The sequence below is a fragment of the Lissotriton vulgaris genome, chromosome 8 (assembly GCF_964263255.1).
Source record: "Lissotriton vulgaris chromosome 8, aLisVul1.2, whole genome shotgun sequence".
Classification (NCBI taxonomy): domain Eukaryota; kingdom Metazoa; phylum Chordata; class Amphibia; order Caudata; family Salamandridae; genus Lissotriton; species Lissotriton vulgaris.
The window spans coordinates 1,356,690,681-1,356,705,509 of record NC_141696.1 but is presented as its reverse complement, the minus strand read 5'-3'; the positions used below and the strand labels follow the sequence as shown (position 1 = coordinate 1,356,705,509).

Sequence of the window (14,829 nt, the reverse complement as noted above, 5' to 3'; positions counted from 1 at the left end):
TGCAACTTTTAGAAAGTTGACACTTTTTAGCCCAGGTTTCCCAGTGGCCTTAGAATAGAATAGAATAGAATAGAAACCATTTATAAAGCGCCTGGTTACTCAAAAACAGAGTGTCCCCGGGCTGAAAACCGCAAAGGAGCTCAGAGGGATAAACACAGGTAGGACGGACATGGGCAAGGGAAGGCGAGGAGATTAGATGCGGGGGAAGAGGAAAGTTTTCAGTTTTCCTCGAAATCTAATTTCAGGGGGTTCCATACGCATCTCGAGAGGGAGTTCGTTCCAGCCCTTGGCAGCCAGGTATCTGAACGAGGAACCACCCATCTTGGCTCTAGTGATCTTAGGGATTTTGAACAATATCGTACCAGAAGATCTTAGGTTCCTGGTGGGCCGATGTATAGTGAGTAGGCAGTGCAGATAACCTGGACCGGTGCCATGGGCTATACGGTGGGCAAAGCATAAGGCCTTGAATTTAATTTGCTCCTTGATGGGGTGCCAGTGGAGTTTAGACAAGGCCAATCTCCCTGAGGCTCTTCGAGGAAGCTTGAACACAAGGCGCGCAGCGGCATTCTGAGCACACTGGAGTTGGTGGATACCCTTCTTGCTCAAACCCAGTAGCAAGGCGTTCCCATAGTCCAGATCGGGGGTTACTAGGGCATGGACAATGGTCTTTCTGGAGTCCATGGGAAGAAGGTCTAGTACCTTCCGAAGGACCTTCAGTACGCTGAAGCATCTTGCTGTGACTTTGTTAACATGAGGTTTGTATGAAAGGTTGCACAATTGCTGCCCACCAGATAGCCTTCTGTCCTCCTGGGGAGTAGTGTGAGGGACTCCCAGGCTCTGGAAAAATAGCAGCTTGCTACAGAGGAATGTGTTTTCTTCCCCCTTGCAGGAAGCCACTGAAGGTGTTAGCCCAAAAGGCACGCTTCAAAGGCGAAGCTGCCTTTGATGGGCAAATGGCGATCACACTCCTGAAGATCAACAAAGAGTGAGCAACCCAAAATACCCTTGAGGGCTTGGGTGATTAGATAGAGAGGTATAGATGCCTTCAAGGGAGTTTGTTTAAATAACAATTGGTAGTTCGGACTGATTTTAAAGGATAAATTAATGATCCTTACAAGCAATCAATTCATAAAAAAAATAGGTACTTGATTGTATATATAGCCTCTATTTGGTCAAGACACATAGACCACATATAAACAACAAACACAAAGGTGTATTAGAAAAATAGAGTTTATCAAAGAATAAAAAGGTAAATGATTTCATATACAGATGAAAATGATACAAAAGTGATTAGGTCTGCAGGTACACAAAAAAATAAATTCATAAGTGACTCAACAGAACCTAAAAACACCTATCCCAAGTCAAAGTAAATAAGACAAAGCAAGGATAAGATGGAGGTCGACGTTTCGGTCTCCTAGATAACACTTTCTGAGACCATCTTCAGGACTGATGTCAATTATGAACTGTATAGGACCAAATGTAATCTGAAATATAAATATTTACAGTTACAAATCTATTATATATTTACAAATTTACTACACCTTTGTGACACAACGAAGCAACAAAAAAGCACTAATGACAGAAACAAAAACATTGTAATACACAAAAAAATCAAATGTTGTTCAACCTTGATTAGCATGATGAGAATATCATATTTAAAAATTGTTTAACCTCTCTGTTTATAGTGAAAGCACATAAGTATTTCATGGTAACAAAAACTGTATACACAATTTATAAAGATAAATCAGCAATCATTTACTGACTGGAGAGAGATCATGGAAATGAATATTTGATTAAAGGAATGTATTAAACATAACCTACTGAATATGCTTTTAACTTCAAGGTACAGAGATAATAGTACTATATCATATCATACATTTGTGAGAAACTTTCAAACAGCCCAGTCAGAAAGTCATAACCAACAAAATTTATACATGATAGCCTGTTTTGTATATACATAAAGTATGGAGAAATCACTCTTCCGGTTGATATGTTTGGAACAAAACATTGTGTACAAACAGCCAAATGCATGATTGAATTAGGTTAAAAACACTTCTTAAATTTATGCGGGTGTTTTACGAACAAGGGAAAATTAACACAGTATGAAGGGAATAATGTTACCTCAATTGTAATGCTGCAAATCTAGAGATGTTATAACTCGACCATAGTGTTGTATAGGGCAGAGGTACTGGAGCTGCTCCTAAATACAAGTACCATAATTACTCAGAGGTCAAATAGGAAAATATATAAACATCAGTTAAAATAGTCTTTTGTACCTCATCATGTATGGAGCCAGCACCTATATAAATTGCGGTAAGACGGCTGAAAATATCGATACCAACAACCGGTAATCTAAAAAATAATAAGAACCGGATATAGAATACTTCAGCATACGGACCTGACAGTCATTCGAGACAGCGTTTAGGGTAAAGATGTAACAACATACCTATTTTGTGTATTTTGGTTCTAATTTGCTTTCTTAGCCCTTGTTTTTATATTGCACCATAGCGCTTACCGGCACTCTAATTCGGTCATTACCACCGCTGTTTGGGCGGTTCAGTAGCTGTTCCTCACCTTTGTCGGCCATTTTGGGGCTAGTTGGGGACGTTTGCGGCCATACTGTTTAGCGCTCTAGTGCTCAGTTGGGCACACGAGCTCCCTACTTAAGGCGAGTTCTGTTGACAGGTCGGCCTTGGATAAGGCTTATCTGCATTACGCTGCGCTTAAGCTCATAGCGCTGTAGCTAGTAGTGCTCTGAAGGCGCTCGCGCTTTTTTAAAATCATTATTCCCGTTTTGTGTATTTTGGTTCTAATTTGCTTTCTTAGCCCTTGTTTTTATATTGCACCATAGCGCTTACCTGCACTCTAATTCGGTCATTACCACCGCTGTTTGGGCGGGTCAGTAGCTGTTCCTCACGTTTGTGGGCCATTTTGGGGGTAGCTTGGGACGTTTGCGGCCATACTGTTTAGCGCTCTAGTGCTCAGTTGGGCACACGAGCTCCCTACTTAATCCTGCTATGGAGACGCGCAGCGGTGACGCGCAACGGGCGCGCCGTAATCTCGCCGGAGTCGAGCCAGAGTCCTGCCCATCTGCGCCCGTCCGCGATAAGGAGGCGCTGAGCGCTAGGGAGGACTCGGTCTCTCCTTCGCCTAGTGGAGGTATGTATTCAAGGAAGGAACTGCTGAGTGTCCGGCATATGCTTCCACACTGTGCTGTTGACTCTATAGATCCTCTCTCCGGTCCTTTCCAGTGTGCGTGTCAGAATTTTTCACTTATCAACCAAGCCCCTATTGTAACTTTTGCTGACTCTATTGACTCTCCCCTGACTGTAGCTCCCCACACCATCTCCTCTACCCCTAAAGATCTTGTCATCTGGAACCTTAATGTTAGGTCTCTGCCCAAGCATCATTCCGAGATCCATGACCTTATCACGGAGGAGTCTCTGGATATTTTCTTCATGACGGAAACTTGGCTACAGGACGATGCCACGGCTTTAGTAAATCTTGCTGAACCTCCAGAATATTCTATCTATACCCACAATCATAACTCCAGAGGAGGGGGGATCGCCGTGATTGTTAAGTCCTGTTACCCGTGTATCTGGAAGATACAGAATGTGGAGGGCTGTGAAATCGGAGACCTCAATCTCCATTTTGATCACTGCCAGAATTCAACTATTAGTAACACTCTTGCAGACCTGGAGGCACTACAGCTTCGTCAGCTGGTTATTCATCCCACGCATGTGGGCGGACACATATTAGATCCTATCTTTATGAACCTGACTAGGGTAAAGGTGCTGCAGCCAAGTCCAGTGGCATGGTCCGACCACTTCCTTGTGAAAATGCACACTACGATCAAGGATTTGCCTTTTAAACCTCTAGATAGAGTTGTCCTAAAGCACCCTTGGAAAAAACTTAAGTTAGAAGCCTTCCATCGTCTGCTTGAGAAAAACCCTCCGGGTCAGCTCACTGATGTCGAATCGGGGTATGATCTCCTTTGTGATTGGATCACGGGGGCCCTTGATTCTTTGACTCCTGCTACCTGGAGTAGAGTTCGTTCTCTGGAACCTAGTCCATGGTACGATGATACTCTTTTGTTACTAAAGAAAGCCTGTAAACAAGCAGGAAGAAACTGGCGCAAGTCATATGAGGCAGGGGAAAAAAGAGTGTATCTCTCTAAGGTTAAAAGTTACCATAGAGCTATATGCAGGGCCCGTGCAGCCTACTACTCTCAAGATTTTAAGAGCAGCCCTAACCCCGCGAAGCTGATCTTTAAGGTTCTTAAAGATCTGACGGCCAAAAGAGCTCCCGCAGCGAAATCTGCTCGGTGTCTCACTGTGAAGACCTAGCGGCTTTCTTCTTTGAGAAGGTTCAGGCGATTTATCGCTCTTTTACCAATACTCCTTCTCCTTGTGAGATTCCGAAGCTCAGTGTCAACACTTTTGGGGCTCTTTCTTCCCTCCCTGCCATGTCAGAGGAGGAGTTTGATAGGCTAGCCACTAAGGTAAAATTGGGTTCTCCGGCTGATCCTCTCAGACCGGCGCAATTCAGAGAACTACCGACCCTCTGTCTCCCTTTAGTGCGTCATTTAATCAACCTGTCTCTGTCCTCCTGGTTCAGTCCCGATTAAATGGAAGCAGGCGGTGGTCACCCCTATTCTCAAAAAGCCTACACAGGATCCCCTTAAGTTGGAAAACTATCGCCCGATCTCACTCCTTCCTTGGGCTGCGGAAGTAGCAGAGGCTCATGTTAATGTTCTCCTCTCTGAGCATCTCCAAGGGGCAAACATTCTAGACCCTTCACAGAATGGTTTTCGTGCCGGCCACAGCACTGAGACTGCCCTTCTTGCAATGACGGAACACCTGCGGGCCATGCTCGATTCCGGTCATACAGCGGCACTGGTGCTACTTGATCTCAGTGCTGCGTTCGACGCGGTCTCGCATTTGATCTTGTTGCAACGTCTAAGAGAAGCTGGTGTCTCTGGCCAGGCACTAAAATGGTTCCAGTCTTTCTTGATTGATTGTTCATTCCGGTTCTCCACTCCGCCTTTTGAGTCTAAACCTTATCTGTTAGAACTGGGTGTGCCTCAGGGATCGGCTTTAAGTCCCACTCTTTTCAACCTTTATGTACACCCGCTGGCTGCGGTCGCCAAGCAGTGGGACATGACCATCGTCTCCTACGCTGACGATACGCAGCTGGCGGTTGTTTTGAGTGGGAAGTCCGACCTTGATGCCCCCAGGTTCAGAGCGGGTTTCCTGGCGGTGGCCGGCTGGATGACAGCCAACTGTCTTCAGCTGAATGCTAAGAAGACTGAGATACTGGTTGTTGGTAAGCATTGCAACATGTGGAGTGATGAGTGGTGGCCTCCAGAGTTAGGTGTTACGCCTACTCAGGTTTCGGAGGTAAAAAACTTACGGGTTTGGTTAGACTCTGTCCTTAGTTTCTGCGCCCAAACTAAAAAAGTCGCAGCTACTTGCTTCGGGATTCTTCGAGGATTGAGACCCATTCTGAAGTTCTTTGACGCCCCTACTAGGCAGTTGGTCATCCAGGCCACTATTTTGTCTCGGCTCGATTACGCCAGTTCGCTCCTGTAAGGGGCGAACCAGGCGGAAATCGCTCAGATGCAGCGCGTTCAGAATGCTGCAGCCAGAGCCCTGGTGGGGCTGCCGAGGTTCTGCTCTGTGAGTGCAACCATTCGGTCTCTTCACTGGCTGCCTATGGCGCAAAGGATTGAATTTAAAACTCTCTGTCTTTCCTTTAAGATCCTCAAGTTGTCCTCTCCTCAGATTCTTGAGAATCTTCTCATTCCCTATGTCCCTTCTCACTCCCTGAGATCTGCTTGTCAAAATCTGGTGGTAGTGCCTCGGTTCAAGTTGTGTAGAGCTGGAGACCGGTCCTTCCGGGTTATGGCGGCTAAACTTTGGAACTCTCTGCTGCCCCATATCCGTGCACTTGACAACCTGCTCGCATTTAAGAGGGCCATTAAAACTTACTTGTTCCGTAATGTTTTTTAGTCTCTCCCCCTTTCTTGCTTTGGTCCTGCAGTTTGTGCTGTGTTATGTGTTCATTTCCCTGTTCAAAAGCGCTGGGACACCCCTTTGCTGGGGCAGCTGTGCGCTATAAAAATCTGTATAACATAACATAACATAACATCACTCAGTATTGAATAGGCATGAGCCAGCAATGAGTGGTGTAATCTTCATAGATCATGGGAATTGTATGGGCATGGAGATGAATCTGTAAGAGTAATTTATATCAGTCACAGACTATTTATATATGAATTATCTAGTTAAACTTACAAAAGTAAAACTATTTACCTAAATTGACCACAAAGTCGATTAGAATCATGTGGGTCTTCAGATAATCGGTGTAAATTCTCGAAAGAAAGAGGGGGGACAAACAATTGTCAAAACTGCAGACCGGAGCTCGATAAATCGTCTCTAAAAAGACCTACGGTATGAGGCTTACCTAGTATCTCAATGTAGATCGAAGTGAACGCGACGGGCAGCCAGCTGGAAGCAAAAGCGTTCATTGCTGGTGAAGCCCGTATTTAAAGCGCCATTTGGAGCGCAAAATAGGACTGCGAATTTGGCCGCCATATTGAAAAGGGTCGGATAGTAGTGTAAATTAAAGCGACAATGTATCGAAATGTATACGCCACTAATGGACTCAAAAATTAATCACGCAACTTATCGAACAATAGAGTAGATATCCTACACGAAATTGTGCTATACGCCGTCAGGGTAATTATCCATCGGCATATTAGTGTATAAATTATTCGCGCGGGTGGTGTGTTAGGGATACATGTAACTGATGTCATATTGAGCAGATGCTGGTAATATAATATATTTAATATATTTGCATTGACAATTGGATAAACCAAAAGAAATGTGCAAGGGGCGTCTTGATTGAAGAATAAAAGGCCCTCATTGTAGCTTATGTGTTGGCAACATATGAAAAATCATTCAGGACACGATATTGGAAACTAAAAATATCGTAGAAATACTGGAACCGTTCATTTGTGAGTAAAACATCCGCAATCTACAAATACAGATTCTGGGTATACCAACATGATTTATACAAATAATTGTAAATGAACCTCGGTACATCAAATGGTATATGTGGCTTTTCTAGCCTCAAGTAATACAGTTTACAGTTCGACAACAACCATATTAACTATATGAAGTGAGCACAATCGGACACAATTCATTGGGTAAAAGACTGCTGGAAGAGGCTGATTAGGGTAAGCATGCCAAGACATGCCATTCGGTTGCAGAATTTAGGCCCCGTTTAACAGTGTCAGTAAGGCAGATGAGTTTACCTTCTCTCAGTGAGAGAACCCTGTCAATGTTGTTTTGTCTTTTATTTGGTCTGATGACTTCTAAGACCCACCACAACATATCGGTTTCCTTGTAGCCCAATTGAAGGTAGTGTTCAACTAGCTGTGCATTGTCTTTCTTACAGCGGATCCGCGACTGATGTTGTAGGATCCATTTTTTAATGGATTGAATGGTTTTACCTAGGTAATGTAACAACAAGGGCATTGAATGCAGTAAACCACATTTGTGGTATTGCAATTGGAAAAATGAAAATTGACATAATTAATTTTACAAGTTTTCACCATCTTGGTGGTGGCACATGCCGCACAATTGTTACATTTGTGATGACCGACTAGTGGAACTAATTGCCTCATGTTGTCAACGGTGTTATCATGAGGGGTATTCTCATAGGCATGGATCAACCTGTCCTGTAGATTAGTGCCTCTTTTGAAAGCAAAAAGAGGTTTCTGTACAAATTCGGGGATAGAATGAAGTAGATTCCATTGTCTAGACACAATTTTTTTGATTGCATTAGAATGTGGGCCAAAGGTAGACACACAAACGATGTTTGTTTTGTTTTGTCGTTGATTAACAGTCAAAAGGACCTCACGGTTGTTGTACCAAGCCCGTTTCATTGATTTTCTTAAGAGTCTGGAAGGGTAGCCACGGGCTTGTAATTTGTCCTTGAGTTGTTTTGCTTCACAAAAATAGTCATCCTTAAAAGTACAATTTCGTCGTAAGCGAAGAAATTTCCCAAAGGGTAGCCCATCTTTCAATGCCTGGGGATGATGACTTGTGTAACGCAAAAGGGTGTTCCTAGCTGTTTTCTTGGTGAACAGAGTGGTATACAACTGATGATTTGTGTCTACTTTGATGAAAATATCTAGGAATGGCATTTCCTCAGTATTGTGTTCTAGTGTGAACTGTAAATTTGTATTTCTGGAATTTGGCCATAGATGGAAATCGTTCAGTTGGTCAACGGTACCATGCCAGACCATAAACACGTCCTCTATATAATGCAGCCACTTCAGAATATTGACAGAGAATGGATTAGAGGTATGCCATATGTGTTCATCCTCAAAGCATGCAACATAGATATTCGCTATGTCTGGGGCAAAAATTGCACCCATAGCCACTCCTTTCTGTTGTTGGTAGAAAGAGTTTTGGTATAGAAAAAAGTTTTCACAAAGAGGAATTCTGACACATTCTAAAATGAACGAGGTGGGAACAGAATGGGGTCTTGGTCTCGATGCGAAGAGAGCATTGAGTATATCAAGCACCTCTGTCTGAGGGATGTTAGTATACAAGCTTTCTATATCCATAGAAACAAGTATATTAGTTGTTGGATCAAACTGAAATTTCTCAACTTCATTAATGACTGCTGTTGTGTCTCTGATATAGGATGTTCGCTCAATAGCAAAAGGTCTGATGAAATAATCGGAGCACTGAGCGAGGGGCTTTAAGATCGAATTACAGCCCGAAACGATAGGGCGGCCTGGTGGGTTGTTCAAATATTTATGCACCTTTGGGAGCATGTAGATCACAGGCACTGTTGGTGTTTTATTTACTAAAAAAGAAGCCTCTTTGTCATTTAGCCAGCCTCCTTCTAGACCTGATTTACTCAAAGCTGTAATTTCTGCAATGAGCCTTTTGGTGGGATTCCATGTCAATTTCTTATAATTAGTGGGGACAGATAGTTGTCTCATCATCTCATCATTTCATCATTGTATTTTGATTTTTCCCATACAACTATGCCACCACTCTTATCTGCTGGTTTGAGCAGGGCTTGTGGCAACTTCTGAAGATTTTGGAGAGCTAATTGTTGTTCTTTTGGTAAATTGGATTTAAATTTACATGGATTCTTAAAAAGGTTTTCAATCTCAATAAGTGTGGCATTTTCAAAGGTGATTATATCTTTGTTCACCATCATGTTGTATGGATAGAACGTAGACTGATTTCTAAGTCCTGTAAAACCTGTTTTAGGATCTGAGATATTGTTTGCAAAAAAGTTTTTTAACCGAACTGTGCGGAAAAAACGATACAGTTCAAGTTTAGTTTGAAAGAGATCATTTTTGTAAGTAGGTACAAAGCTAAGACCATAAGAAAGAACAGCCACTTCTTGTTCAGAAAGATTATGAGTTGAAAGGTTGAAAATGGGTATGGTCAAATCATCATTAACCATTCGTAATATCGGTTCCGGGTCAGACGGAACCCCGGGGTGTATTGTTTGCGGAACCATCCTCGCTTCGGTTGTTGAGGTCTCCCTGGTGGTCTGGAGCCTCGTTGGTCCTGGGCTAAAAAAGGCTGATGAGATGTAGACAGTTGTTGATCGTGCTGGCAATAATTAAAAGTAAATGATCTGTCGCTGCCGGACTCAGAGCCAGTATCAGAAAAAGTAGCCCGTTTAGCTGGTTGTTGATTGGGACCTTGAGAGATATAAAAATCTTTTCTCAAATAGGGATAGGTTCTCTCTTTGTTGTATCTCCTGATATCGTTTTGGAGTTTCTCAGTTTTCTTCTGCGAGTTAAACTCCTCAAATTCTTTAATCGTTTGTTGGATTTTATCTAGGAGAAGCTTGCTATTGCTAATTGTACTGTCACCTGAGATCTTCTTCTCCAAAGATTCAATCTCTTTTGTAAGAATTTGAATTTGGCGGAATGCTGTTTCTATACTAAGAACCATCCAGGTACGCGAGCACCTGTTTGCAGAAAAACTAAATCCAATTTTGAACTCTTCGTTGTCTACAAAGATGATTGGGATATTACGTATTTGTAGACCTTCCGGAATGATATTAGCATTCAAACAATCTGTCAGAAATTTCGCATGCAATTCAGTGCGTACAAGTTTCTTTTTTACTCTTTCTAGTTGGTTAAGATCTGATTCATATGGTAGGTTGGTAACAAGACCTTTATTCCCTAATAGGGAAGGGCCGGATGCAACCTTTAGAATATATTCATCTGAATAAACTAGAGTTTCTGCATCAGACATTGACTTATAGAAGACTGTAGAACACTCCTGAAGGGCTGCCCCTTTGTCCAGGTAGACAGGCTGGTGGCAGGAATAGAGAGGAGAGAACAGTGCCTCAACCAGTTTTCCCATAGGCCCTCTGAGATGGTTGCCCACTAGGCTTGATCTTACACTTGTTGAGCAGTGTGGCCTCCGCAATAGCGCCAGGATGCTCCCTTGGTACTGATAGTCTGCTATACAAGTAATCAATTCAATGCGACACCTCTAAGGTAGGCTACCTCGCTCCTAACATCCAAGACATCATGTGAATGGGCAGAATAGTGCACTCTGGTATTACTAGATGCCACGTAGTCATCACAGGGCGGCATGGTTCCTAGTAGCCCTTTGGCTAGTGGCCACATCATCTCCCCAGGGCACGTTCTGGCACCCCTAACCTCGTATCATGACCAGACTAGAAAAAGGATTGAAGAAGGACCTGGCAAGAGAGTGTGCACTGTTTGCTGGATTACACCTGCCACAACTTGGGCTAGCAAAGAGAGGAATGGGTCTATGAATGCTGGCTCATAGAAAAGTTGCTCCTAAGCCACAGACCAAAGAAGTTATTGCAAGGGTCAGTCGGGGGACCCCCTGGAACCAGCACCATTAAAGCTGAAGAAACCCACTCTGGCAAGTCCATAGCCGTATTCTTTAAATCTCTGCTGACTGCTGCCGGATGACGCAAGAGACTGATCCTTGACAGCCAAAAGTTGAACCTTCATCTGCTGAACACAGCCTTCACCAAAGTATAGTGCTGGACCTACTGTGTACGGAGCTCAGTATTCCAACCGCAGCTGGCCTTCTCCTGGCTCCAAGAGGAATTTGAAGCACACCTATACTTGTGGCAAAAGTCTTTACAAGTGGACCGAGGCATACACTCAAGGACACCTCGGTCGACCGCACAGCACACAGAGCATCTTTCAGCATCTTTCAGCATCATGCTCCTCAGCATCAGGATCACTCCTTTCAAGTCTATGGCGGTCTTGATGTAAAGTGTAGAACTGGACTTAAGACTGCTTTGATGACCAGGTAACTGTCCACCTACTTTGTAATGGCCTCCCTGACTTTCTCCTTACTGAATTTGGTTGCCCGACTCGGCCAGAGTAGCCGAACACACCTCTTTAAAATGTTCTAAGTTTCTAAACATTCCAGTTTCCAATGTGTAATGATGAGAAGTCCACACGTTGAGTAGTATTTTGTGATGCTTTATTCCAAGTTGTATAAAGAGACACCACCAGGAGCATTTACATTTTACGTAAAAGTCTATATCTCCAGAACCCTCTGTGGATTTTGCTCATCTTAATGTCTAAATATTCCTAAAAATATAATCTATTTTTATAAATTGGTATTGATTTATTTTGGGCTGCGTGACTTTATTTTGTTGATTGGTGCTTCTAAAGGCTTTGCAGTAGTTCCTTTTTTTTTTTTAAGCCTAAAGCTCGAAGCCATGGCTACCCAGGATTGAGCTAGAGGTTTTACAAATGAGCCTGTCTGGAAGCAAGACAGTTTTGCAGGTGTTTTGCACAGTAAGGCCGCACAACCATACCATATCATACACCACAATCTCCACAAAGGTGCATGTCGTTGAGCAAGGCTTGTACTTATTCTTGCTTGATCTTTTGGCAAATAGAAATTCTCTCTTGGGCCCCAACTATGATTGTACAGACAGTACTGGTCCTTAATTACCTCACAGTATGTGTTCAAGCAAATTTATCTTTACTGTGCAGTAAATTTGTCCAGTATCATGCAATTAAGAGTTAAACCCCATGGAACAGGTAATTGCTGATGGGGCAGTTTTTTTCCTGCCGTAATACAACTTGGAATTCTCACTTCCATGCAGAATAATGCATACATTTACCGCCTACTTTAAGCAAGTGGTAAATGTATGCTACAGGTGGTTTTTAGGGTGGAGGATGAGGGAGGGGAAGGGGATTAGGGAGAGCAAAGCATTTTATGCTTCCTCTGTTAAAAAAAGGAATGAGGCTTGGCTGTTGTTGCAGCCAAGAGCTCCTGTGATCCTTCCAGCTGGTTTTACCAGCTGAAAGAAAACTAGTTTGGGTCTTCCACATCTGGAAAAACGAGGTGTGGAAAAACCTAACACTTAAAACATGCGTTCATTTGGTTACGCCTGACTTGTAATGGGGCCCTTGCTGGATTTGAGCTTCACATTACCAAGCATGAGCAATTACCATACTAGATAGTTAGCAAACTTCTACTAACCAAACAACCGTGCACAGTAGATACATAGAAATTGAAGAGCGATATGAAAAGTTACTCAACTTAAGAAAGCGCTTCAGTGCAATATTTGTATTAGAAGTGAATGTACAAATGCTTCTAACATATCTTATTACCTGATGGTTACACCGCTTGAGTTTTTTTATGTAAAGCAGAGCATATGCTTTTAAAGTGTTTTGGGCAAGAGAAAGCCTTCTAGAAAATTATGTTTTTTTTTAAATTACTCATCCTCTGTTTTACTATGTGTTTCCATAGCATTAATCATGAGTGATTCAGCTGAATCCGCATCGGTGGAAGAACTGGAGTCCAGATTTGGGGAGTTTGCAGAGGACTTTAACCAGCTTGAGCTGCTAGAGACGCACAGGCACCTGATCCCAACCGGTACTCATAGCCTTTGGCCCGGAGAGTCTGATGATGATGATGACGAAGAGGAGGACCTAGAGGGTAAACCAGAAGAGTGGTACCAGGAGCAAGAGGAAAAGCTGAGCAATGATAATGAAAAACTGATCCTGTGGGCAGCGGAAAGAAATAGGGTATGGGCCTTCCATTTTTTTAATTCTATTTATAGGCTTTCCTTTTTATTGTTTCTCTATATTTTAAAATGTATTTAGAAGACTATATTTCAGTGGCTTTCTTGGGACAGGGTTTTTGAGAACAGTGTCAGAAATGTTAAAGATCGAGTTTGAAAACAGTACTAATCTCAAGTGTGAAACTACAAAACCCTGAAACCCATCTGAACGAGAATAGAATTGTGCATAATTGCTCTATCTAGGCCCTCATTTCGCGTGGCTTTGATTTTGATGAAATAATTATTGCCTTAATAAAATCAGACACAGAGGTGTTCGGAATTAATCAGAAGCAAAAAAATCACAATTTATGAATGTTGTTGCCCCATGAAATGTGTGTAATGTGGAGTTTGGTGGTTACGGCACCAAAGTCCGGATATCCCGGTATTTATCGGGCATCATTCTCCCTTCAAAGTCCAGCAGGTTTGATCAGCCAAAATGTAATGGATGTGTTTTACGCACCTGGTGTGATTTAAAAAAAAATGCACAACTCCTAATTCTGATATTTGCAGTAACAGGAGTTGGCCCACAGATCGGTAATTATCTGCCCACTCACAGTGAGGGTTATTCATGTCACTGTATTTTGTTTTCCTGAAACACATAAAGGCTAATGTTTTATTGTTACATATAACTGTTTCTTTTGTGCATGAAATTCAGCCGGGTTAAATGAATTGCATTTTTGTAAAAAAAAAAAATCATTTTGAAGGCGTCTACTTTTGATACCATATTTTTCAGCAGTTTATTCCATTCATTGTGTGGAATAATTATTCTACTATTGTCTAAGTACAATTGACAGTAACAGTCTGCGCATAAAACCTCACAAACATAACACCGTTTTACAAAGCCTGCACCGTGACTATGAAGTCCCAGTAACTGGTTGACTAAGCCCCTTGAAGTTAAATGCCTGCATTGCATAACTATCTAGTTGGCGCAGAAATTAATTTGGGCATTTTCAATGCTCCAGAGGAATAAACACTTGCACACAGGTTAGCAATAGTGCCCCCAAGAAGTAAATAATGTTTGTTGGCAAATAAGTGTGTAATTATCCAAAGGTTGTGAATCTATCTCTTTTGTTGTTTTCTCATGGACAAGCACATACTCTTTATTAATTATGCTGTTTTTGTGGCAAGGTGATGGATTATGGGCCAAGGGTGTAAATCTATAGTAATGCAAATATGTATTGCTGTCAGAATCACAATTTCAGTGGCTTTTTAAAACTAGACCCGTCTTACTCGTGAGGTGTGTGTTATTTATGACAGATTGTTTGATCTCAATGCATCTTTTTGCCTTTTTTCAAACTGCATCCATGCACTTATTTCTGCCTGTACAATTCCATCATCTCCACATCTACACCGTCACATTTCTGTACCACCCTTTTTCCCCTCATGCTCTGAAAAGGCAACAATTTCTTAACGCTAGTTTGTGTCCTGGTGCGTAGAACATGCTTCTCACTGCTTTCACCATACCCTAACGTCCTTTCACTGCTCATTGGACTAATACTCTGTTGCATCTTTCCACTATCCCATTAACCTGTGGGTGATATAATTCAGTTCTATTATGCCAATGCCATAGGTTTTCACAACCTCTCCCATGTCACTTAAAGTGAACTCCACTCCTCTATTAGTGATCATACTTGAAAGTTGCCCTTCTTTTGTGAACATCTCTTCATAAAATTTGGTTGCACCCTTAACAGTGAGAGAAGCTACAAA

General features: G+C 42.3%; 1 protein-coding gene across 2 annotated transcripts in view; it reads left to right on the top strand.

Annotated features, from left to right (window-relative positions):
• ANKRD49 (ankyrin repeat domain 49) overlaps positions 1–14,829 on the top strand; it is a 49,116-nt gene that overhangs the window by 13,874 nt on the left and 20,413 nt on the right. For both annotated transcript variants that reach the window (XM_086935306.1, XM_086935307.1), the window contains exon 2: positions 12,810–13,087. In XM_086935306.1, coding sequence (XP_086791432.1) covers positions 12,818–13,087 — 270 coding nt within the window. In that variant the 5' untranslated portion in view covers positions 12,810–12,817. The remainder of the gene's footprint in view (positions 1–12,809; positions 13,088–14,829) is intronic.